The 24,334-nt window shown below is 39.3% G+C and overlaps 1 protein-coding gene across 2 annotated transcripts in view; it reads left to right on the top strand.

Moving 5' to 3' along the window:
- The window catches only part of LOC142880683 (uncharacterized), a 32,796-nt gene extending 14,331 nt beyond the window's left edge, over positions 1–18,465 (top strand). The window contains exons 1-6 of one of the 2 annotated variants that reach the window (XM_076014686.1): positions 4,983–5,101; positions 9,535–9,828; positions 13,159–13,449; positions 13,757–13,879; positions 15,345–15,403; positions 16,342–18,465. In XM_076014686.1, the coding sequence (XP_075870801.1) occupies positions 5,062–5,101; positions 9,535–9,828; positions 13,159–13,449; positions 13,757–13,879; positions 15,345–15,403; positions 16,342–16,446 (912 nt within the window). In that variant the 5' untranslated portion in view covers positions 4,983–5,061 and the 3' untranslated portion in view covers positions 16,447–18,465. Of the gene's footprint in view, positions 1–4,982; positions 5,102–9,534; positions 9,829–13,158; positions 13,450–13,756; positions 13,880–15,344; positions 15,404–16,341 lie in introns of those variants that run through there. The other variant, XM_076014669.1, reaches the window with a different exon arrangement.
- The last annotated feature ends 5,869 nt before the right edge of the window (positions 18,466–24,334 follow it).

Raw genomic sequence — 24,334 nt, 5'->3', positions numbered from 1 at the left:
CTTCCAGAAGGTGGCAGCCAAGAGTTGCCTGCCAAAAAACCAGACTGCGATGTAACGGCAGCCTTGCAGGGTCAGTTTGGATGAAGCCCAGTGATCAACCCAACCCTGCTGGCTGACCTCTCTCACAGGTCCTGGCTTTTAGAAGAAACACCTGATGGTGCAGCTTGAGGTCGTCATCACTGCTGAACTCAGGGTCACTGGGTGTTGGATCAGATCATCAGTCCCCAGCTTGTGTCCAAACAGCTTCTTCATGATGTTGATCACTGACGTTCTGATGCCAAAAGGCCTCAGAGTTCCATGTTCCAACATCGACAACCCTGGAGATCTGCAGGCCTCCTCAGCTCAGCTCACAGCTCTCCCACCATCCACTCACTCTCCTGGTATTCCCCCCCTCTTTCCCATAGAGACTGGAACTTCTAGCAAACCAACCTCTTCATACACTCAAATGTTAGGACCATATTGGGCTTGAGTGCTGTGTTGTTGATGTCTGAGGAAGTGAATACCGCCCCAGTCACATGTGACCAGCATGAGGAGGATGTGCTTGGCTCTGTTTATCTGGATATTTTCATCCCTGATACAGCTGAGCAGCCTAATCATGAAACAATGAATTCATGCTGCACATTAAATCAATCAGGAGAACTCTGTGTCTGGTTCCTCCAAGTATAGTGAGGCTCCTGTTTGTTTGTTAGATGAAAAAAATGTTGAACTGTTACATCCCTGTGTTTGTCAAACTGGCCTTTCAGAATCTTTCATATCTTTGTTTTTGAGTTCTGGAAAATTTTAAAAATGTGAGCACCGGGTGGTATTTTTCAAGTGTTTTTAATCTATGGTAATTTTGTTCTGTGTTGCTGTTGATGCTCAATAAAACATATTTGAAAATGATTCATGGGCGGCTCTATTTATACCAAACCTCATGCATGCAGCAAGGTTCACTTCTTGAAATGTTTTTGTCAGCTCAGTTTTGACAAGAAAGAGAAACACATTTGGAAGATGACAAAACCATGAGACTGCGGCTATTTTCATGCCTAAGTCTCTCTCCATTTCTAACTACATCTCTCCATTTCTGCATTTCCTTTCCCCCCCGACCAGTCGCCCTGCAGAGTCGAGGTCTGCTTGACATTTTCTTCCCCTGAGGGAGTTTTTCCATCACGTGGTTTCCTCTTTGATGGTGTCAACGCTTCAAGACTTCAAGACTTTACACATAAAAGTTGATTGATTGACTGACAAGAGAAAATGAATTGACATTTTTCACATTGACCCAAAACCAGTGGCCCAATAACAGTGATATTAGCTGTATCAATGAAAGACAAAACAGGACATAATCAACAATTATGGGTCAGTCATCAACAGCACTGAGTTTATTATGAAACATTTAAACCACTTGAGTTGTACATAGTATTGATTGACTGATATGAACATGTCATATTAATTATGTTATATATATCAGAAGATTACAGCATTATATTTTAAATGTTTATTTTGTCAAGTTTTCCTCTTTATTTTCGATTGATTGACTTGAAAAAAAAGAGTGAGTCTTTGTTATTTTGGCATTTTTCCAATGGAGTCTTTTGGAGTTTTTTGAATATGTGTATGCAGACAGCTCTGTATTATTATGACATTTACCTTTATCCGGTTATGAAACAAACATTGGTCAAATATCAAACTTTTCAGCTCAATAACAAAGACACATTTTTATCAATTGCAAGTTACTGCAATGTAAAAAGTTAGGTTGAGGAGATGCATCTTCTGTTGCAACCTCAGACACAGGCGGCTTTCTGTCTGTTTCTCACGATTCACACTTGGCCCTGATTCTGCTGTCTGTGGTAACCGTGGTGGTTGGAACCTTCCAGTCAAACGTGCTTCGTTCCTCATAACCATAGAACAATTTTTTTCTCGTCTGTTCGATCTGCTTCCTGCAGCGACCACATTAGTGTCACTTTTGCAGAAACTTTTGAGGCATTGTGTTTTGTGTGAAAGATCTATGTTAAAAAAAAAAAAAAAGGCACAATTTTTAACTGCAACTTGCCAACCTCAGCATGTGATAGACACGTTTCCACTCGGCCACTGAGTAGCCAACTGATTCAAGATGAACCAAAACATGTCTGAATGTGCAACGAGAAGGACGCTTTGGGCTAAATGCAAAACAGGCGTTGAGCAGCAAACGTCTCAAAGCAGACACAGTGAAGCCACAATCCCCACCCAACAGCTGCAAATAGCTTCACATGCTTACCAAAAACTAGATTCAAATTCAGAAGACCGAATATTATCCATTACATCTTAGGAATGTTTAGATCCATATTATACAGTATATTGTCATTTATTAAATCATATTTGTCATTTGATTTGTTGTCCACTACACTATAATTATGACGACAATTTTCATGTGTGTGCAAAATTGTTTTCATTAGCTGTTTTGCAGCACAGGGGGCGGGGAAACGGATGTGTTGCAGGAGAAATTTAACTAACAGTGAAACAAGCTTCTGCTTCTGTCTTTGTGATGGAGGTTCAAATGAATCTCTTGCTCTTGCTTCTTTTCAATAACCGAAATGGCTTTTTATCTGACCACTGCAGATTTGTGCAGCAATCATGGATGAGCTGAAAGAGCGATTTTGTCAATGTTTTGGCAACATATTTGTTTCAGTAACAGTAGGCTGTTAACCTTACTGTTTTCAAGCTGAAGGGGATACACGGCCGTGCACTATATCTTAAAATCCTGTGCTTTAAAGACCTGGGATTACTGAATGTACATGTAGAGTTTTAGGTGGAGCGGTGGACTGTTGTCTATGCTTTGCCTTGTTGGATTTATCATCAAGTGGGACCTTCACAGCAGACAGGTGGTCTTTTATCAACTTTACAATTGTGTTTTCCTCCCCAAAATTACATTTTGGTAAAAATCTCATTATTAAAAGTGGTTGGATTCCTGACTCCGCCTGCCCCCATGTGGCAGTGCCCCATGCATGGCAGCCTGAGTGCAACTGGGTGATTGAGAGGCCATTGTAAAGCGCTTTATATGATTGGAGATCATGATCATGACAATGCATAAGCTAATGCATTGGCTGGCTAATGCAAGTGAATCTCACTCAAAGATGTTCTATGTCGTTCCAGTCAGCTGCTGTGAACATGACCTGGGGAAACAACAAAATTGGCCCAGAATAAAAACGCAAAGTCAGTAAATCTCGCTGCTTTTGAGACCAAGACCTCCAACAATAAGAATGAGAAGATCTCCCAGATAATTTGTTACATATGCTGAATATAACCTTAATGTGTTTTTAAGGATAAAGACCCAGAAAATACTGAGATCAGGTATTAAGATGTCATTCACATAGAAAATATCTTTATCATTTTAACTAATAGACGTCCACAATAAACAGTCTAAATGTTCAATATAAGATGCAAAATTCACTTTGCACATTTTTCTTTCTGTAAACCAGACAGTGAGAAGTAGAAACTTGTTTTGGAACAATGTCACAATTCCTCTGTTACTCCGACACCAAACGAGACATGTCATTAAAAAAACAAACAAAAAAAACATTATTACGGTAATATACGTGCATCTTATGGAGCTGCACTTGTTTGAATACACTTAAAAAAAAAAACAAAGGTTAATATTCATACTGAATAATTGAAAGGGATCTTGAGAGAGTTATGCAAATAAATACTATCACTCCATCCATCCAGTTTCAGTCACCACTTCTCCAGCTCTTGAGGTTCATGGGCTCTTGGAGTCTCTCCAGCTGTATTTGGGTGAAGGTGGTTTGACATCCTGGACACGTCGATAGTTCATTACCAAAATCTAAAGAAACAGGTTATTATCTCGTGTTCTATCGCTTGCTCATGTACTTGTGAGAGCCCGCCAATCAAGACTGATGTGAAGTTCTGAGACACTACTCACAAAGTTGAATTTACTGTAAATATGTTCCCTACAAGAGTGCAGGGTTTTATTCTATTGTACCAGATGGTGTTATTGTCCCACAACTGTGTTGTGGAAAAGAGCAAAGCTACTGAGGCAGAAATGCTGAGTGAATAAGTAATTTAATGAACAGAAAATAAAAGATCGGCGCTCCGAGGCACAAACACAGTACAACCAACAGAACAGATGCAACCAGTGCAACAGCTCGAATGAATGCAAGTGCAATGTTTCCACAGGTGAGTGTTTTGTTGGCCTCTACTCAACCATTGTGACTGAACACAAGGAATCTTTTCAAGTCTGTACTTGCCCAACTATCTTCCAACTTTAATGTTTTGCCTTGCTTGCTCTTTATTTCCTCCCATGTTCATTCAGACTCATCAAAGGTTTTTCCACACTGTTGTATTTCTGGGGTCTGAAATCAGTGATTCTTGTTTCAACTTTCAGTGTGTTTCATATTTCTAAATCTCGGCTCTGATTTAGGATTAAAAGAAACACTGCAATCCTGAGAGGAAATAAAAATGAATGTAAATGTTTATCTTCACATATGGCCAACTTTGAATATCTTTTCTGCGAGTATTGTGTAATAATGTTGTCAACAATAAACAAGATCGATGGCCAAATTTGAAGTTTTATGTAATATTGCTTTTACTTTGTTGCATCTGACGTGAAGGCTGCACTCTCCAATCCAACCAACATTTTCCGGGGTGTATCGTGAGAATGGAGCTGGAGTTAAAAAAAAAACAAACAACAAAAACAAACAAACAAACAAACACACGCGCAGCTTGACGTGACTCAGAACGCTGATGGAGAAACCTGTGAAAACTTGCAAATGCAAAGAAATAATAAAAGGATATATTTGGGCATTTTGTTTTGTAAAAATCTAAACACAAAAGTAATGCAGCAACATTGAACTGCTTTAGTTGCGGATATGGACGATAAAAAAAAAACAGTTCTGGTGTATTTAAAAACAATTTCTTTCCTTTGTCCGCTCCTCCCCTCCCCTCCCTTCCTCCTCGTGCAGCCCCCAGCGACCCACCCACGCACTTCTCGTTTGGCTCGAGGTTCAGTTACTCCACAAACAAAACATTTCAGTAAATACAAAAAGTGGTGGGAAATCGGTTCGTTCGCGAAGAACACTCCAGTATGAAGCTATGGGGGTTTGGATTAATCTTTTACTTTTGTATCTTATCGGTAAGTAACTCCCTGTTTTGGTTTGTTAATCATACCACTTTGCACGATTCTAAACTCCTGAACGTCGACGTTTATATTCGTCGCAACCCGCAGAAAACCGCAGAGGAGAGCAGATTCTCCAAACTCTTTGTTATTATTATTATTATTATTATTATTATTATTATTATTATTATTATTATTATTATTATTATTTTATTTTATTTATTTTTTTATTATTTTTATTATTTTTTATTATTTTTTTTTTAATTGCCACCTTTTTTTCTTTGTCTTTTTCTAAGGCAGTTTCCTTATGGCTGGCCACACAAAAATGATGCTGTTTACAAAGAGGTGACGAGTTAATGAAGTTCTTAGCAATCAGACCGCATTATACAGTTGATGTGATGTCCGATGCTGACGTGGAGGACACGAGATCCTATTCTTATACATTCCCGATATTCCAAGACAGTTTTTTTTTTTTTTTTTTTTTTTTTAACTCAGATAGACAGATGTACTTTATTGATCCCACAATGACGATGGAGCAAGTTGCTCTTGTGTTGCTACCAGCTGCTACAATTTTATCCTGAGAACCTTTGCAGAGGATGTTGCTGCTGGTGCTGCTTCAGGAGGTGCTGGGTCCTGAAATGGATCTTCTGAGATAAATGATCTCTGATTCCCTGTTGTAAACCTCAAATCTAGACTGTGTCTTCAGTGCTGTTGCAGTGGTGTTGAGGATTTGCACTTGACACAATTCCAGACAGGTTGGAGATTGTGAGGGTTTTCACTGTGTGGTTCCTCGTCCACACATCACACACAGACACAGAATGACCAAACTCTCTGTACCTCTGCTGGGGTCAATACACACATTGATCCAGCCAGGTGGCTTCGCTCCTCCTGCTGCCAGGTGGTCTATTGTTGAGAAAGTGTTTGTGGAGCTTCATTCAAGGGAATATGAAGTAGTCAGGATTATAGTTTGATTTTCTTCATTATGTCTTCAGTTTTCATCGGTTTGTGTCTTTCTTTTGTTCAGACAAGGGTTCAGTTTGTCCTACCGAGGACAAACGACCTCTCCCTGCTGCCATTTTCTTAAGTAATTCCTGACCATATCTTTTTTTGCTTTCTTTTTCCTTTCTTGTTGTGTCTTTTTGGTTCCTGTTTTTCTTCCTGCCTTCAAATGGTATACTTTTTTATTACTCACTTTTGTGTGTGTGTGTGTGTGTGTGTGTGTGTGTGTGTGTGTGTGTGTGTGTGTGTGTGTGTGTGTGTGTGTATTAGGACCTAAAATCTATTTTGCTGATAGAAACTCCAGTTTTTGCCACACCAGTGTTTCATTAGGGTTGCTTCAGACGTTGCTGCTTGATAAATAGTAAATATACTGCAAGTATCTGTGAACATCTAAAGAACAAAAACTTGAGACCACGGCTGCAAGAGTCGGTCAACACAACCTGAGTCGAGCCGGTACGAGACTCGCACCCTTATTAACCGACTTGTTTTTACTTTCCACACAGACAAGCATAGCCAGTATTATGTTTCTGTTGTGTTATATACTTTTCATTACTCAAGCATTTCAATTTTGTTTATTTTTTTTGTGTTTTTTTGATGTGTGATGACAACAGTCAACGTTTGTGTGATGTTGCTTTAATAACGGCAGCTTTCCATCAGCTTACAGTAAATACACTACATAAAATCATAATACAAATACCATGTGCAAAACAGTGAAAATAAGCTTTGGCACTATTTTAAAGTTAGAAATGATGAGGTGATCTCTGGCCATATGTGTTTTTCTTTTTTCCATTTTTGTGGCTGTCTTCATGCAGGGGTTGGAAAATGATCTGAATTTTCTTTTTCCTTTTTTTATTTAGACATTGAAAATTGTAAGAGACTGAAAAGAAGACAAAATGATGAAAAAACATCATGAATAGATGTTTTCAGCAGCACATGTGTGTGACATGTCTAAAATAAGAGATTCTTTTTTTGCTTGCTACACGTTATATACGTTATACGTTATGTGGTTATGACAACAGTTTGCACTTAAAATATTTTTATATTTAAATGATGGTTCACATTTAGACTTGATCAACATTCATGATATATTTGGGAAATGTGCAATTACATAATTTATTATTATTATTATTATTATTTTGATCTTATTACAATGAAAATAAAATCAATCAGTGTTGTCATTGCTGATGTTGAATCAAACATCTCCAGGAGAAAGCAACATCACATGGCCACTGTGTGTGTCATGTTGTAGTTTGTCGTGCAGCAATGATGTGTAGATGATTGAGGCGTCTCCATAGACGCCGACTTGATTGCATAGCAATAGGTTTATTGCAAAGAAGTCAGTAAATCAGTCACCCAGGTTTGATCAACAGAGGTATCAAAGCCAATGTGAACAACTCCAAATACACAGTTCTAAAATGTGGGCAAAGCTCAACTACAAGAGAACTCGTGGCTAACTTCCTGGGCTAGTTAGAGATAGCGCTAGCAGTGAGCGACTGGCCAATCAGAAGGGAGCGAGTTATTCCAAGTAGGGATATGATTTTATTATCTCTTCTTCCCTGACACCTGCTCGTTCTTGTCTTCTCTCTATTTCAATTCGACTCACTCTGGAGCAGTAAATGAGGATCAGACAAATAACTGCCAAACGCACCCTGGTTCGGGCCACTTCCCTCAGACCGTCTGAGACAGAAATTGGGTTCAGAATCAGGCCAAAAATCCTCAAGTCTGTCCTTACCTGGGAGCAAGACCCTTGATCTATCTGTATGACTATATGGTAACATTACAGGCAGATAAACCAGTTAGCTTAGTTCTACTCTACTCATTGAATAGCAGTGAATAGATGCTAATGATGCAGTAACATGCACTGGTTATGTTGCATATCATACATCAAGGGAAATACATTTACCAACGTTATGAACCAGATCCACCCTGGATTGAACATCTAGAGTAAGCATCACATGGGCTCAGTGTGTGTGTGTGTGTGTGTGTGTGTGTGTGTGTGTGTGTGTGTGTGTGTGTGTGTTATTCTCCTGGTTTCTGAATCATGTGAGTGCATGTGACTCTCTCGCCCAGGGCTGCAGTCTGGGGACATAAATGCACTGATACTACTATACTACTGTACTACTATACTACTACAACTGCTATTTTTACACAATATCTCTTTGTGTCCTTTATACAAACTTTTCAAAACCAACATCACATCATATTAGGATTTTTGTGTTGATTTAAGTCAAATTTCACTTTCAAACTATTTAGGTAAAGCGATCCTATTGTGAAAAAAAAAACACCCAAAAAAACAACGACTTCTTTCCTTACTTGCATGCCAACTCACACAACAAGCATGAAAAATGCTAACTTAGATGTTTTTAGATGACCTTGTCCGTGTGACTGCCCTCAAACGAGCAGTTCAGGTTTTTTCTACGTCACGGCAATCTGATTATCGCTTCTTCCGACTGTTATTTTTTAATTTTTTAAATTTTTTGGAATGTGGGCAAAGCTTCTCTACCTGGGAGCAGCTAGCCAGTGTCTCCGCTGGACAGCGCTGGCAGTGAGCACCTGACCAGTCATGAGGCCTATAATCAAACTAGGAGCTCAACCAAGGAGCAAACCTTGTTTATTGTTGGAAGTTGACCGAAATTCATTTCAAAGCTTTTTTGTGTCTACTTGAGCTCGTGAAGACTGTAGACTGTAGTTCTTACAAATTGCTTTCTCAATGTTTTTTCTTTAGATATTAACAATTACAAAATAATGCAGCTCCACCAAGTCCCAGAGACATCCATTTAACTTGATACTTCAGTGTTAGAGTCATTTTTAAAAACGTCGGTCCGCTGCCTTTTGATTGATTCTTTCTAATGAAGGAGTCCATCATTTTAGGACAAGATTGAGATTGTTGACCTCATTTGCAACCAAAAGTTAACACAATAAATGCATTTGTAATCATTGGAAACAATATTTTTTTCAGAAATATTGAAAATAAAAGATAATGAGTGGTTATCACAAGATGATAAAAAAATGCATGGCCATTCTCTGCTTCTATAGTATGTGGTGTTGATGACATGATCACATTAATATCCCTTTAAATAATTGCATGTTTCCACCAACTTCATTTTGCAACTGGTAACGTCTATAACTGCTTCATAGGTTTGTAGTTACTCATAGGGTTATAGTTTGTGTACTTGAATTACTGATGTTACATATTTGTCTAAGAATGGTGTAATAATATAGTCATTCTTTTTTGTTTCTTTAAAAAAGTTAACAGCTTCAGCAGCTCCACTGTTGCATTTCTTGTTCAGTCTTTTTTCTGTTGAGTTTTATACATTCTTACATCGATATAGATCATATTTGTTATAGACATATCAGGCAAATATGATATAATAATATGACAGTAAGCAAAGGCTTAAGTCAGAGTTTTTGTGTCTCATCATCTCAAATGATTTTTTTCGTCTGTTTTGCAGTGATCATTTCTTCAAATGCTGAGACAGAGAAGAACCTCACTGCCATTGAGGGAGGATCCATAACATTTCCACAGCCTGTGTTACAGCTTGGATCTTTGATCTATGGGGGAATAAATATTGCCATGGTGACAGAGAGGAAAGCTAACATACCGAGGGACCCTTGGAAGGATAAAGTTCACTGGAACAACACAACTGGATTCTTTACCATCACGGAGCTCCAGACCAGCGACTCAGGAATTTATACTGTTGATGCGATGAATGGAGATGCTGCATTTTATAAACTCACAGTGTTTGGTAAGTTACAGTTTGAACAACCTGTGTCATGTTACAGTTGAATGTACCTGTTAAAAATGATGAAGCAGTGCACCATGTATTGCATTGACAACTAATTATACTGAACTTCAGCCGCACCCACAGCTCTGGCCATGTGGACTCCACATTAGACCCAATGGGACACAATGGACATCAGAGCCTATATGCATTTTTTCTTTGCAATTTAGACGATTAAAAATATTTTTACTCTTTTGTACCAAGTGACCTTATTGTCCCTGTTGTCAGCCAACAGACATTCTTTGTCTTTTCACCTTGACCTTCAGTACCCAGACTTGGTGCCTTCTGTGTGGAGTGAAGTCAGAGTGTCTTTCTCTCTGGGCACCCCGACTTCCTCCCACAGTTCAAAACAGGCATGTGAGGATAAGAAAGTGGCTCTAGTGAGTGTGAATGGCTGTTTGTCTTTCTATTTGATGTAAAAACTTTATTTATTCAAAGATCATTGACATATTATGCAGCCAAGTTCCAAGGCAGAAATGCTCTTTTTCAGCGTTCTAGACAGTTTTTTTTTAAATATTTTAAATCGTATAGTTTAAAGGCGCTCATTCAGTAGAATCCCTCACAGATCCGTCAATCAAACGTGAAAGAAAAAAAGCTGGAATACAAAAAACGAAGTGCACCAGACCACTAGGGGGTCTCGATCTGAGACCTCAGTCCCTCTTTAAAATCATTAGCAGGGATGCTACTAACAAATACAACATCAGGTTTTTCTTTTGTCTTTTTTAACCCCTTGACATAACTTGGCTGATCTTTCACATTATTTTAGAAGAGAATAGATTTACGTCGCAAATAGTAGCGAACCATCATATTTATTTTTAAGTGCTTGAATTTCTAAATGTATAGTATATAATGTAAGTGTTTCAGCAAAACTTTTAATATCGAAAGTGAGGTTTTAAGTTCATTTATTTATGTATGTATTCCACATGGATCAAGCATGATCTGCATTAATTTCCTCTGTTAACTCAGGCATAGTTGATTTTTTCTTGTCATATCTTTGCAGTGGATTGTTTTGGCTATTTATCACATATGATGCATATAAGTCTCATTTTTATTTGCTTCATTTCAGGAAATATTTAACATTATGTGAAAAATAACCACATAGGTTAATTAGTCATCTTGCCAATATTATCTCAGAATTAAATACTTTAAGAAACAACACATTGTCATTTTTTTTTTACTCATTTCACTTCAAATTACAATTAGTTATTAGAATGGGGCCCCGCAAATCCTTCAATCACTCCATGTATTTTCCTGTCGCTTCTCTTTTGACCTTTTGACCTTCAAAAAAGGGGAATGTGTTTAATTAGCGGCTCAGAAGAAACTAAAACATTGTGTTTCTTGCTGCCTGCTGTGGAAACGAACTGGGAACGAAGTGATGTGGCACGCAATGATGAGTGGTCACATGCTTTATTGTACTTTTGCAACATTTCCCGTTTGGCCTGTGGTGTGTGGTTAGCATCGCTTCTCACACGTGTTCTAAAGGGGAAATATGTCTTTTATGGCACTGTCAGATTTATGGTAACTTTAAAAAAAAAATCAGCATGTGATGCTCAAGCTCTGTTATTTCATCTGAGATAGAGAATCATGTCACAATTCATCTCTGCGTGTTGTGCATGTCAGTGCATGTTTGTGACTCTATGCCCACACGTAGTACAAAACAAAATGTTGCACCAACGGCGACACACAGGTTTCACCTGTGAGGACGGAGCTCTGCTCCAGTTTGACATGGAACTGGAGGCTCTTCTTCCCCTTGGTAGTTGGATAACGAGGAAGTCCAAAGTCTTACGATTATAATTATTATTATTACAAAGAACTTTAGTGACAAGGATGATGAACATCTCATTTTAATTGCATTCTATTTCACAACCCCAGTTCATTTCGAACATTTATTCATCACCAATTTTACGCCGTTTATTGTCAAACTCCCAGTAGAGTGGGAACTCTGGAGTTAGCTGTTCTAGCTAGCTGAGATAACTTTGTTCAATCAATATTGAAGTAATTGATGAACCAGCACAGCTTCCATTAGATGAGTTTACCGAGACTTGACTTGACCAGTGGCAAGGAAATGTGATTAATTTTGATGCTTGAACAGTGTTTATGATTGATTTATGAAAAGATATACAGACACCTATCAGAAAGTTGGGGGTGTGTCACAATTACATTTTCTAGACGTTTATCGTAGACTAGTTACAAATAAAGAACAGGAACTTGGTCAACAACAATTTACAGTTTTTCATACACTTCATTAAACCTGAGGGGTTAATAAAACTGAGAGGACCTTCCCCTTCTCCCTTTAACCTGAGGTGTATGGAGGATTCTTAAGGCTGCAGCAGTCAAGTGTGGATAAAAGCAGGTTTATTACAAAGAAGTCAAGTATGAAACACACACAGGAGGTTGTGTGTCCAGATGCTCAGAAGCTCTCACAATCTCCCAGAGAACAGTTAGAACATCACCTTTGTATACACACAGGTCTCGTCATCACGCACATTTCCATGTAAGGAGGACAAAGAGATAACTGTGAAACAGAAGGCGGAGGGATGGGAAAGCTACTGGCCAGAGTTGGAATGTGTGTCATCTAGACACTCTTCCTAGGGAGTGGAGGGGAATTCCCTGGGAAGTCCCGTTACACAGCAGCTGTGCTAATGAGGGGTCTGTTTGAATTATCAGGCAAGAGGCCTGTAGGAGTAGGGCCAAAGCTTCAGACACCACAGGTGACAACCACCAGCTGCATCCAGCCTCCATAGATGTTAGCAGATTAATCCTTCAGAACCAAACTTGCAGTAATAACGATGCAACCGCCACTACTGCCTAAATGAATACCCCTCATATTACCATCAATACAACATGACTGAGTTGAGCAACACTTTTCAAACCATTTCTAATCAATAAGCTCACACTCTCACTTCAGAGTTGGAAACTAAGATCAGCGATGCTGTTAAAACGTACAAATAAAAGGCACTTTTAAGACATTAGTCAACACAGTTTTGATCAGTCCACCAACAGATCGCTATGTGAGCTGAAACAAGCTTGTCCAATAAACTTGGTATTCTTTTATTCAGACACCAACGAGACGACAATGAAAAATCTTATGAACTTATTTGTGTTTGTTTTTGAGAAAATGCAGCAGAAAGACGACTCAGCATTTGGCACTGCTGCTGCTTCAATACACCAAGTTATTTACAGCATAAATTGCAAATAAAGTTTGGCCACGCCTGCTTTAGATCATCATATGTTTCATGTTCTTCAACTGTACGTGGAATGAAAGTTCTGTTAATCTGTTGTTTTTCCCCCCAGAGCCTATCTCGATTCTTCCAGTGGTCAGAGTGAATGTGACCACTGAGAGCTGCACCCTGCTGTGTGCGGTGGAGAAACCTGCAGGAACGACACTCTGGTGGTCCAAAGACAGGAAAAAAGTGAAGCAAAACAGCTCCTCACTGTCTCTGCCTCTCACTATTAACACACAGGAGTTCAACTCCTCTTACAAGTGTGAGGCTGCTACCCCTGCTGAGGTGAAATCTCTGGAAGTCATTGTGACTGCACTGTGCAGTTTAGGCAAGTACTCAGACAACAACGACCATGGAAAATGTAAGTTTTTATCATATTAAACCTTGTCACTGGTCTGTGTTAATCAATGTGTTTTCTTCAAGTTCAGGTGGTTCAGGGGACTTTATTGTATTAGAAATCACTGCTGTGTTTCCTTTTGTGATGACAATGAAGAAAGTCTAAGTCTAAGTTTATTGGGCACCGTAGGTAGATTTATTTTGCAGCCAAACCAAGGAGAGCATCCATGTTTGTGGCCCACTGTAAATTCAGATATGACAGAACACACATTGAACAATAGAGACCATAAAAGGAAAATAAATACATATATATTTTTGTGTTTGTGTGACAGCAGTTGGGACCAAAGTTGTCTCCGTTGTGTTGACCTTACTTGGACTTGTACTTGGACTTGCCACATTGGCTGGATTTGTCATCGTACGGAAGCGTTTCAAGAAAGACCAGAGCACACCACCAGGTATTTCGACAATTGTATTTCTATACAACATTTTTTTCCTGACACAGACTACATGATGAAATATAATCTTTGATACAATAATTATTAAAGGTCCAGTGTGTAATATTTGGCTCGATTTATTATTTTTACATTGGTCAAAGCCTCCTATAATGCCCATAAAAACACAGTGCAACACAACAAAAGTCATTTGTTTTCCTTCTCTTACAAAGGTTTCTATGTAATACATAAGAATATACATCTAGCAAGGGTCTTGCTCTTAGTTAGCTGCGATCTTGTACCAGCATTTTTCTAAGGAAGCCTGGTGTGGACAATCCAGCTGCCTGTGCGTTTCATAAGTAGGGTGACTGCTGACTGCAAATGAACCAAAGAAGAAGAAGAAGGTTGACGAGGAGAGGAGGGGGACAGTGAAAGGCTCTGCAATCTAAAATATCACCGCTTGATGTTTCTTCTTCAAAGTCTTCAAATATTACACACTGAACCTTTAATTACCCTCCAAAGTTTTCCAGGTATTTTTTTATTTTTTTATTTTTTTTTTTAGCAAGAATTGAAAATCTCAAACAATGTAATTCACTAGACATTACTTACAGATCTGCTCTGTTATCTCGTCGAAGCTAGCGAAGCAAATCCTCAGCAACAGTCAGTCTCTACGAACTCAAGCAGGCTTTCAGGCATTAGTTTGTCAATTAATTGTAGTAAATAGGAATAAAGGAGTAAGAGTAGTGAATTTTTCTCATATTATTTTTGCATGAAACTTTCACTTTAAGCCGGCTTGCCAACAACATGGTGGAAAAATCGAATCATTGGATTTTGTTGTTTGTCAATTGTTGTTTAAATAATCTCACATTCTGCCGGTGTCGTGCCAAGGCAGTTATCCCCGATAGAATTTGTATCCCCTGGTCGTTTATGAGTTTAATCAACGACGCCACGCTACGGACAAATTAGACATTTATTAAGAATGTTTTTATTCCGCTCTTTCTGACGTGTTCTTGAAGTGTATACTTTGTTCACTTTACTCCACCACTGAAATGCAGTTGGCTGTCGGTCTTGTTCCTTCTGACATTTCTGAACCATGAGTCTGCACTTTTTTTTGGCAGTGCAATATTAATTGCCCAATTTGCACAAATTTTTTTTTTCAGTGAATCAGATATGAAGGCGGCAAAAAATAAAAAAAATGCAGCTTTATCTTCAAAAGGGGAATAACACTAAAGGGGAGGGGAAGTTCCTCCTAACCGACACTAACGGTAATTTTATTGTAGGAAATGGTTAATAAGTTACTGACGTAGTCTGAGCTCAGATAATCCATCATATAATCCTGTGTGTTCTGTCAACAAAATGAACAGAATTAATGGTAACTTGGAAATTCTAGTTTCTTTTTTCAAAGTTGTGTTCAGACATCTTTAGGTTTCTAGACTAACACTTCTTGCTATATAACCCTGCATGACGAACCCTTTTCTGGCCTCTGTAGATGCACAGAGCAAAGAGCCTGAGGCGCACTACAGTGAGATTGATTTTGTCAGAAGTCAGGTTGGTAACAGCAATACACTGCTATAGTTCCTGTGCAAATGTTTGCTTTGTGATCGTGCTTGGCGCCACTCTGCACACACCTTTCAGACAGCGATGCGGTCACGTCAATGTGCACGTTAACAGGATGTTGAAAGGATGTTAAAGTTTCAAGAATACCACAGTAGTCTTCAGTCTCCACTCAGACCAGCAGCTGCTTGTGGCTTCAGAACTTCACACTTACAGCCCAGCGAGGTGAGAGGTTATACCTCTGATAATACCTTTTTTTTATTTAGCTAACTGCGCTAACAACTGCACAAGTTGTTCTTGCAGTTTTCATTTTCATGCGGATGCATGCACTGCTATTCTTGTGCTTGCAAATTTGGACCATTCTTTATAATACCCACCACCACCACCACCTGCATCGACCTGCCTCAGCTGCATTCAAACAGAACAGCAAGGTGGGGTTTGAAAGCCTGTGTGTGAGGGGCCATTGTAAGCTTGTCTTAACCGTGACTGTTGCTAAACCACCAGTGGCAGCCAACTGTGTTACAACAAGGTCCCATTTCTTCCTGTATTTCAGTTGATTTGCACAGTGAACAGTGACCTGCATGATGAGGCTTTCATGTGTGTTGAAGGTTGTTCCTGTGTCTTGTGTTTGACTTTCTGTGCTTTTTTGTGTTGGTTTTTTTAGCCCAAGTGTTCTTGCAGTTTTCATTTTCATGCGGATGCATGCACTGCTATTCTTGTGCTTGCAAATTTGGGCCATTCTTTATAATACCTGTGTCTGACATTTCAGTCCCGGGTCTTCGTTCTCTCTTGTAACTTGGATGAATTGTACCAGTAGCATTTAAAGACATCTCTTGGTTGAAAAACTGTGTTCTGTTTTTGCAAAGTCCACACTACAAACATGAAATACTAACACCTGTCCATCTCTCTGGTTCATTTTCCCATCTCTTTAGGAACGACCTTCACCACGTCCAACACGACCAGTGGACCAGAGCAGCCTGTCAACAATCTATGCTAAGCTGGAGGTTCATAATCAGGATCGTGACACCTCTTGTTAAACACATTTCTCTCATTATGTCGATAACGTGGTAATGTCCAAAAAACAAAAACAAAAAACGAAATTAACTTCAGTCTGCGACGACGTGCGTTTGTGTGAGTTTCACTTCCTGAAATTCTTATCGTAGCACAGTTCCTCTTTTTTTTTTTTTTTTAACCAAGATTGTGATACAATAATTAGGGCTGTCAACGTTAAAGCATGAACCCGAACACCAATAAACTGAAATGGGCAAGAGATAACTACTGATGAAGAAAAGACCACACTTGCCTGTACAATTCTAACTGCTAGACAATTCCAGTCTACTTTTGATTTACGGTCCAGAACTTTCTCAGCGCCTACCATTTTTTTGCAGCATCTTGACTCTTACTGCATCAACAGATGTCATCCGTGCTTGGCCATACATGATGGTTGATGAGGGTCTCATTTGGGATGTCTGGTTTCTCCTCCTCCAGGAAAACATTGATTATGTTTTTCAGGCAACCACTCGTTTCTTCTCCCATGTGTTGCTACCTTGTTGTGGTGGAGAAGCTTGAGTGCCTCCATGACCCTGGAAGCTATACCGGCAGGCGTCATACCCGTCAGGTTCAACCATGCCGGCCAGGTTTCAGGATAGAGGTCTGACAAAAGGCAGCACCTGGTCCTCCAGGTTGGGGGTTGGGCGTATGGCAACAACCTCAACCTGTAAAACAACACATTAGCGATACGCCAAGAGGAGTAAACCAAGATATCCCGGCCCTGGGAGGAAGGATGGTCCTCTGTTAGAAGGATCTATGACGCAGGGTGGTGAAAGCGGGAATCACCTGGAAGCCACTCTGCCAAACACCATCCTTTCAACCAGGGCTACCACCACCATCGGCACATAGAACGTAAGGGCCATGTTTGAAGCACTGAATGGTTCAAATTAATCCTTTCAGACATTCATTCAGCTTGGTACCAGAATTTTTTGAAAATGACACTTTGAGGATACAAAAACAGATGGAATAAAAAAGCTGGGGGTGCACGTGGACCCCCTTTTCCATCTCGTCTACTGACCTTAGATGAAAAAGCAAAAGCGACCAAAGGGGCCTGCTTCACCAAGCAGGTTTTCTGGAAACCCTGGCTTTGTTACTCAGGAAATGAGGGAATCTCTGGGTTTTCTGATTGACCAAGTCTCAATGAAAAGTAACTTTAACCCAGAGTCAGTAGCCCTCGTCACAGAGATTCACTTCAGAGAACATGCATACCAATGGTGAGTCAGCCAGTCGCCTTTTTATTCACACAAAACCCCACAAAGGCGGCTCACTCTCATACCAGTGTCCGTGTTTACACATGGAGCCGTAAGTGCATCCATGTCAGTATCGACATCCTGTCTTGACCTATAAGAATGTCTGTTTGAATATATTGGGAAAAAATATAATGGCAGGTTTCCATCTTCACTCGAAATATTTACATTTAAGTTGCAGCCTGTTTTCTTTGGTTGCTACCAGTTTACTACTGCTTTCCCTGTGTATTGTTTTCAAATCCCACTTTCTGCGGTAGGTCGGTGCTACACATAATAAGCAGCAAAACTACGCTTCTTTGATTATCCTATCGAGCTTCACCTGGCACGTATGTAATTATCAGAAACGAAAATAATTTTGAGTATGTATTTTTTATATTTTATTTTATTTTATTATTATGTTTGTTGTTTTATTTTTAATTTGTTTTTACAAATGTTGTTGACAAAGTCTATACGACTGAATAAACATGAGAAAGTGATAAGTCGATACATGTTTATCAAGAAATGAAGCCAGCATGGATTACTGGTTGTTTGGTCAGAGCAGTGCCCTCTGTTTGAGTGACCACTGTCTCTTCCTTGTTTTTATTGACTTCATGGAATCATGAGTACTTTCCTATTTTTCCTGTAGAATCTTCCAGGGTTGACATTTTCTGTTCACTGTTTCTTTTCACATTTGTTTTTACACTGAATGTTTCTTTTTTTTGTATACCTTCTGTTTTGTTTTTTTTGTGTGTGTGTAAGTAAATGTTGAACTGCAAGAAATCAATCAAATTATTATTATCAAACTATGTTCTGGACCTTTTGAATACGTCAGACCATCCAGCTACAGCACAGAGCTTTTTTTTTTTTTTTTTTTAAAGAAACAAACTTAAAAAAAGAAAGCAATTCCTATAATAAAATTATTCAATTTTAATTTTAAAAAAATCCTTAAAGGCAGTAGGTGGTCAATGCAGTTGCTGAAGTTTGTATGTGTGGCATTCATCAGTTCTCATTTTTGTCTCTCCTAAGTTTTTATCATCATGTATATATAGTTTCCTTGTTTGATCACATTTCCCTTTTATGGCCTCATGTTGTACGTAATTTGTTTGTTTTTTTGACTTTTATAGATCCACATAATGTAGATAAGGACACCTATCTGGCTCCAACAGCAGCTGTCGGGGGTTTTTGCCGTTACGTCATCATATTGTCTTACACCTGAGCACTCATTGTTCGTGAGAGGGTGAAGGTTGGTCACACACAGACTCATTGTCCTTCGTATACAGATTAGTTCAGGTTCCCCTGGTTTTCCCCCATAATTTACACGGTTTTATTTTCCAAACCTGAAGGCAACACTGAGAACTGTGGTGGAGTGTCGGAATTACCAAAAGATGAGTAAGACTTTCAAAAAGCTTTTGGAAATTCAATGATTCATTTCTATCCCTGAGAAAGAATCACAAGCGTGTATGTGCAAGCTGATCATCAGACCTTCTGGCTCCACTGTGGCCTTCATGTCAGGGTTGAACTAACTAAGTGGCCATAGATACGGTGTTAAATGAATAACCTACAAGGCTATTAGGCCTTTCAACAATGAAAAAAACAAAACAGAACAATTTGTCATGACAAAAACTGCAGCCACCAGCAGGTTTCACTTCCCCAATTAGACTTCTCTCTTTTCACTGACTTTTACCGAAATACGCAACCTTAAAATATTCATTATTAATATTCAGCAGGGAAAGAAACTGACAAAACTGCCTTTGCTCAGGGTGTGGAAAAACAAACATCAGCATCAGGGCTCAAGCAGAGTGCTGAACAACCACCGAAGGAGAGAAGAACATCCGTGTTTATCAAGGGCAAAGAAAAACAACACCGGCAATGTTTTGGCAATGTCATCGCGAGCACAGTGTTAGTTCTGTTCAGTTGATGTGTCTGCGTCAAATGCAGATGTTGTCCTTCAATAATGCACTCAACTAAGAGGAGAGGGAGGAAATTTAGGAAATTTGGGGCCCCAGGCAAAGGCAGACATGGGGCCCTCTGAAATGTGAAGACAAGACACAACACAACAGCTCAATTATACAGATGCAGACATACCCAGTGGTGAAATGAAAGTATATTTACTCAATTGCGAATGTAGAAGTTTGGCTGCCACCTTCTGGAAGTAGTGTGGATAACCCCAGCTCGTTCAGCCAGAAAGTGCATGATACAGTAACAACAGTGATATGATAAAACAAACCCAGGGATTGACACTTTTAACTTTATAAAAAATAACTTTTATTCCTAAAATACAATACAGAGAAAGCAAACACTTGATTTATTTTTTTTTATGTTTTTTTTAAATATTTCCCTTAATTTTGTTCCAAAAAAAGTAACACAACAACAAGTGTAATTCATTTTTTATTTGTCTTGTTTTAATCACCTGCACCAAGGCCATTCTTTACACTTCTGGACTCATTTTCAAAAGCTCCCACCCTCTATCCCATACCAGCACAGTAGCTGAGAAATCTAAATTAGCAAAGCAGTAGTACATTTCATTAAAAACAAAAAAACAAAAAACAAAATTAAACCTGCAAGCAGGGTTGGCGGGACTGTGCCCACCCCATAGACTTGCAGCTGACAAACTTGCAGCACTTTCAGAAAAGATGTATAAACCAGCATATAAGTCTAAGTAAAAGAAGATTTCATTGCGTATTGGCAGTGTAGTGTGTTTAAAAGTGTAAAGGACAAACTGAGACAGTGATTAGCCCGCCGACCCCCGACGATGCCCCCCCCCGACATCTGCCGACTCTGGAAGAAGTCTAAATAATCATAAGCCTGTGTATGCAAATTATGCAGATTTTTCACCTCCATTTTTTTTTTTTTTTTTGCATGAGGCTGTAAAATGTAAATTTTAGGCGTTGATGAGACAAACACGTGGGTGTTTGAATGAGCTCCGCTTTTGCAACCTTGGAAACAAACGCTACGAACCCGGTCATTTCTGCGTCTACATGAAATGGGCTGGATCGTAAAGACTGAAAGTGGGGAAACAGAATGTCCAAATTGTGACACATGAATACCCCGTCTACAGGCAGAACATGATCTTAGCAGCATTTCACATCATGTGGATCAACCGATATTCCTACAGAAAAACCTTAGAGTGGAACATGTCGGTCGAATAATACGTGATGGACTGAAAGTGACACACCAATGAGGAGTTGCATTGTGCACTAATTTTGATCGAGTTCAAGGAACCATGACATTTTTTTTGAGTATTTGAATCTTTTTCTGTCTTCAATTTCTCATCACAGCCAAGCTATTTCACTGTCGTGACTGTTTTATTATGACAGTTAGGCTGGAGTCTGTTTACAGCAACAGCAAGAAGAGTTTACATTTATTCCATTTGTAAGCAATAAGGAAAGGTTAATTTATTTTTAATAAAGTATATTGCACTTGCCTTGTTATTGTTAATTGTGAACCAGTTGTTCACAAAAGGCCTTTAAATTTAAATTGAAAAATACAGAATGTTTGTATTTTGGTGAATAAATAATCAAACTCAATGAATTGCATAGCATCATTCCTTTGCGCCGGAGGCTCAAATCAAATCGCATTGTGTTGGATCAAACTGTGCTGAATCGCATCGTATTAGGGGGGAATCGTATCGTATCGTAAAATATACAAATCGCATGGTATCTTTAATGTATCGAATCGTTGGTGGTGTGTCGAGATACGTATCGTATCGGCCACAGACCAGAGATGCACAACCCTAGCCTATACAAATTATTTTTTTATTTCCTTAGTTGCGGTAAGGAGAATTGTGAATGCCTTACCTCACGGCAGTTGGAAAAGGGAGTGAGCACTGAGGGCTGAGCTGCAGTTATACGTCTGTTGTTATGGGCCGTTGTCCAATCCCAAGCCAGCAATATGACTGTCATGTTTGAATAGCCAATAGAATGTCCTACAATGCTGCTTTGATCATGTTCTGCCTGCCCGTTGAAAAAATAAATAAATAAATAAATTAAAAAGAATGTTATGCAGTCATTGTTCTGCATTGTGGATCTTTCATGCTCAAAGCCGATCCAACGTTCTAACTACATCCATAAATAAACACAATGATTTAGAGTCTGGTAAACATTGTTTATTGTCTTATACTTTTTTCAGTGCATAAAATTGTAAAATTGGAGACATCAGAAAACAAAGTGCAATTGCCTGTGATATATTCATATTCAGTTCAAAAACGAACAGTACATTTTTGGGCGATATTAAACAACTGGAAATATGTCACCCCTTGCTTGTCGTATCAAATAAATTAGAGTGTACGCGACGTAGAGCTTGATGAGACGAACGCGTGGTTGTTTGTTGCACGTCGATGCGACATTCCTAGGGGGCGCTACGGCCATTAAAGTTTTTTTTCTCATGTCTTGGTTTTTGAAACCTGGGAAACAAATGCTTCCAACTCGGCCATTTCTACATCTACAGGAATGATATTGGCATCATGGTTAAGCTAAGGTCTTCAGGAAACAATTTTCATATGTGTGCAAAATAGTTTTTTTATATATGTATATATATATATATGTATATATATATATATGTGTCCGCTTTTGCAACCTTGGACACCTAAGCTTAGAACTCAGCCATTTCGGCGTCTACATGAAAGATATTGGTATCATCTTTTAGCTAAGGGCTTCAGCAATCTAAATGTGTATAGTTATCTGGGGTTGAGGCGATTTCAAACAATAAAAAAAAAACACTTCATGTTTGTCGCAGGCCAAAAATTAGAGTGTACACGACGTAGAGCTTGATGAGACGAACGCGTGGATTTTTGTTGCACAAATTTTCGATGTTCCTAGAGGGCGCTAGGTGCATTTTTTGGTGTTTTTTTGGATTTTGGTCAGTTTTGTCATCCATCGACTTTAAAGGGCTATAAAATGAAAACGATGCAACGCATCCGGACCACTCTTTTTACGTTGACCTTCTGACAGTCTAGTCTGTGTAACACGGTTTGAAAGTTGCAGCATTCACGGTTGTTGAGTTCTATGATTCTGGATGATTTCAAACAAGTGAAAATAGCTCACTTTCAGTTTGTCAGGGGTCAAAGGTCAGAGTGTCAGAATATAGGTCGGTATCCACCGAACGCGTGGGTCTTTGTCTCTACGACCTTCCTAGAAGGAAATAGGTTTGCACAAGGGGCAAGAAATTTGTAAAAAAGTGGAAATAACTCACTTCCTGTTTGTCGGGCGACATAAGTTAGAGCGTATGAAATGTTGGATTTGAAGAGACGAACGCGTGGAATTTTCCCCCATATTTTTTCGACCTTCCTAGTGGAAGCTAAGTCCCATTTCTAATTTTTGGATGCCTGTAGGGGGTGCTAGAGAGTGGAATTTTGCATTTTTCTCTTCATTTTATGAAATTTTCACCAGTTTCTGACCAATATGGCAGATTTAATTTACATATTTTGTATAGTCAGGTGGTCAAAATGGGGCGGAAAACGGCGGCGGAACTATAATAATAAACATAGCAACAACAAAAAAAAAACAATCAAGTCTTTGCCTTGCGAAGGCCTGCTCTGATGAGAGCAGGCCTTCGCTGAGGCTCAGTCCCGAATAATAATAATAATAATGATGTAGAGGCACTAGCCCCTTTTTAGTGCCACTACTACGGTTGCTACTGTGGACTTATGACGTGCGCCCTATGCATTAAGAAATACCAGCAGACCAAAGTTAAGTTTACCCATACTGTGCCGATTTATTTTCGGAGATCACGAAATGTTACAACCAGCTCATGAGGGGAAAGGGAAGTCACATAAAACCTGGTGTAACGTGGTTAAACAAAGATTATTTATTACAAAAATAAGAATGGCGGCTATAAACAAAGGTTGAGGTGGACAAGGAACTTAATGGGTGCAACTCAAAATAGGGGGAGAAGAAAGAACAAAAAGAGACTTCCTAGAAGTTTTTAAAGTAGCTTACCTGGCTCGTCCAAAAACAAGAAACCAAAAAAACCTAATTGTCTACCCTAACTAACCTAAAAGGAAATACAGAACAAAACAGCACCCATCACTCGTGAGGCTAACAAAAGATCTAAGGTGAGTGCATGAGGAAATGTGTATTGAGGAATGAGGAATGCGTGTTGTGCGTGCTCAACCTAAAACCAAACTAGTGCCTTAAACCTAAACCAACAAGTTTTAACATCCAAATTCTTTTACAACGTTTCTGAGGCCCTCGAGCTCAGCCGCCTACAGCCAGCTCCCAAATGCGGGTCGGCCAGCCTCTTTATTTCTTCCCTCTTTTCCGGGGCCTTCCCGTGATTGGTGGAGAGGACTCATCGGGCAGGTTCAGCCAGCCCTCGGCAGCCCAGGTGCATGGCATCTGGGTAATGCTTCACAGCCACGCCCACACTCGTACATCCACACACACACACACAGCAAGAGAGAGAGAGAGACACACACCCCTTTTTATGCCGAATTTCGACGTTGTAGTCTTGCATGATCAGTGCCCACCGCATGAGTCTTTGATTGTGGTTGTACATGCGTGTTAAAAAAAAAAAACAGCGAGTGGGTTGTGATCAGTGAAGACCATCACCGGCAGAGAACTGGAGCCCACATACACTTCAAAGTGCTGGAGTGACCACAACAAGGCAAGTGTTTCTTTTTCAATGGTGGAATACTGTATTTGGTGCTTGT

This window comes from Nelusetta ayraudi, unplaced genomic scaffold (assembly GCF_046127955.1).
Source record: "Nelusetta ayraudi isolate G7.1 ecotype Tasmania unplaced genomic scaffold, CSIRO-AGI_Nayr_v1 ptg000006l, whole genome shotgun sequence".
Lineage (NCBI taxonomy): Eukaryota > Metazoa > Chordata > Actinopteri > Tetraodontiformes > Monacanthidae > Nelusetta > Nelusetta ayraudi.
Note: the sequence above shows the minus strand (reverse complement) of the source record. Positions and strands in the feature narration are given on the sequence as shown.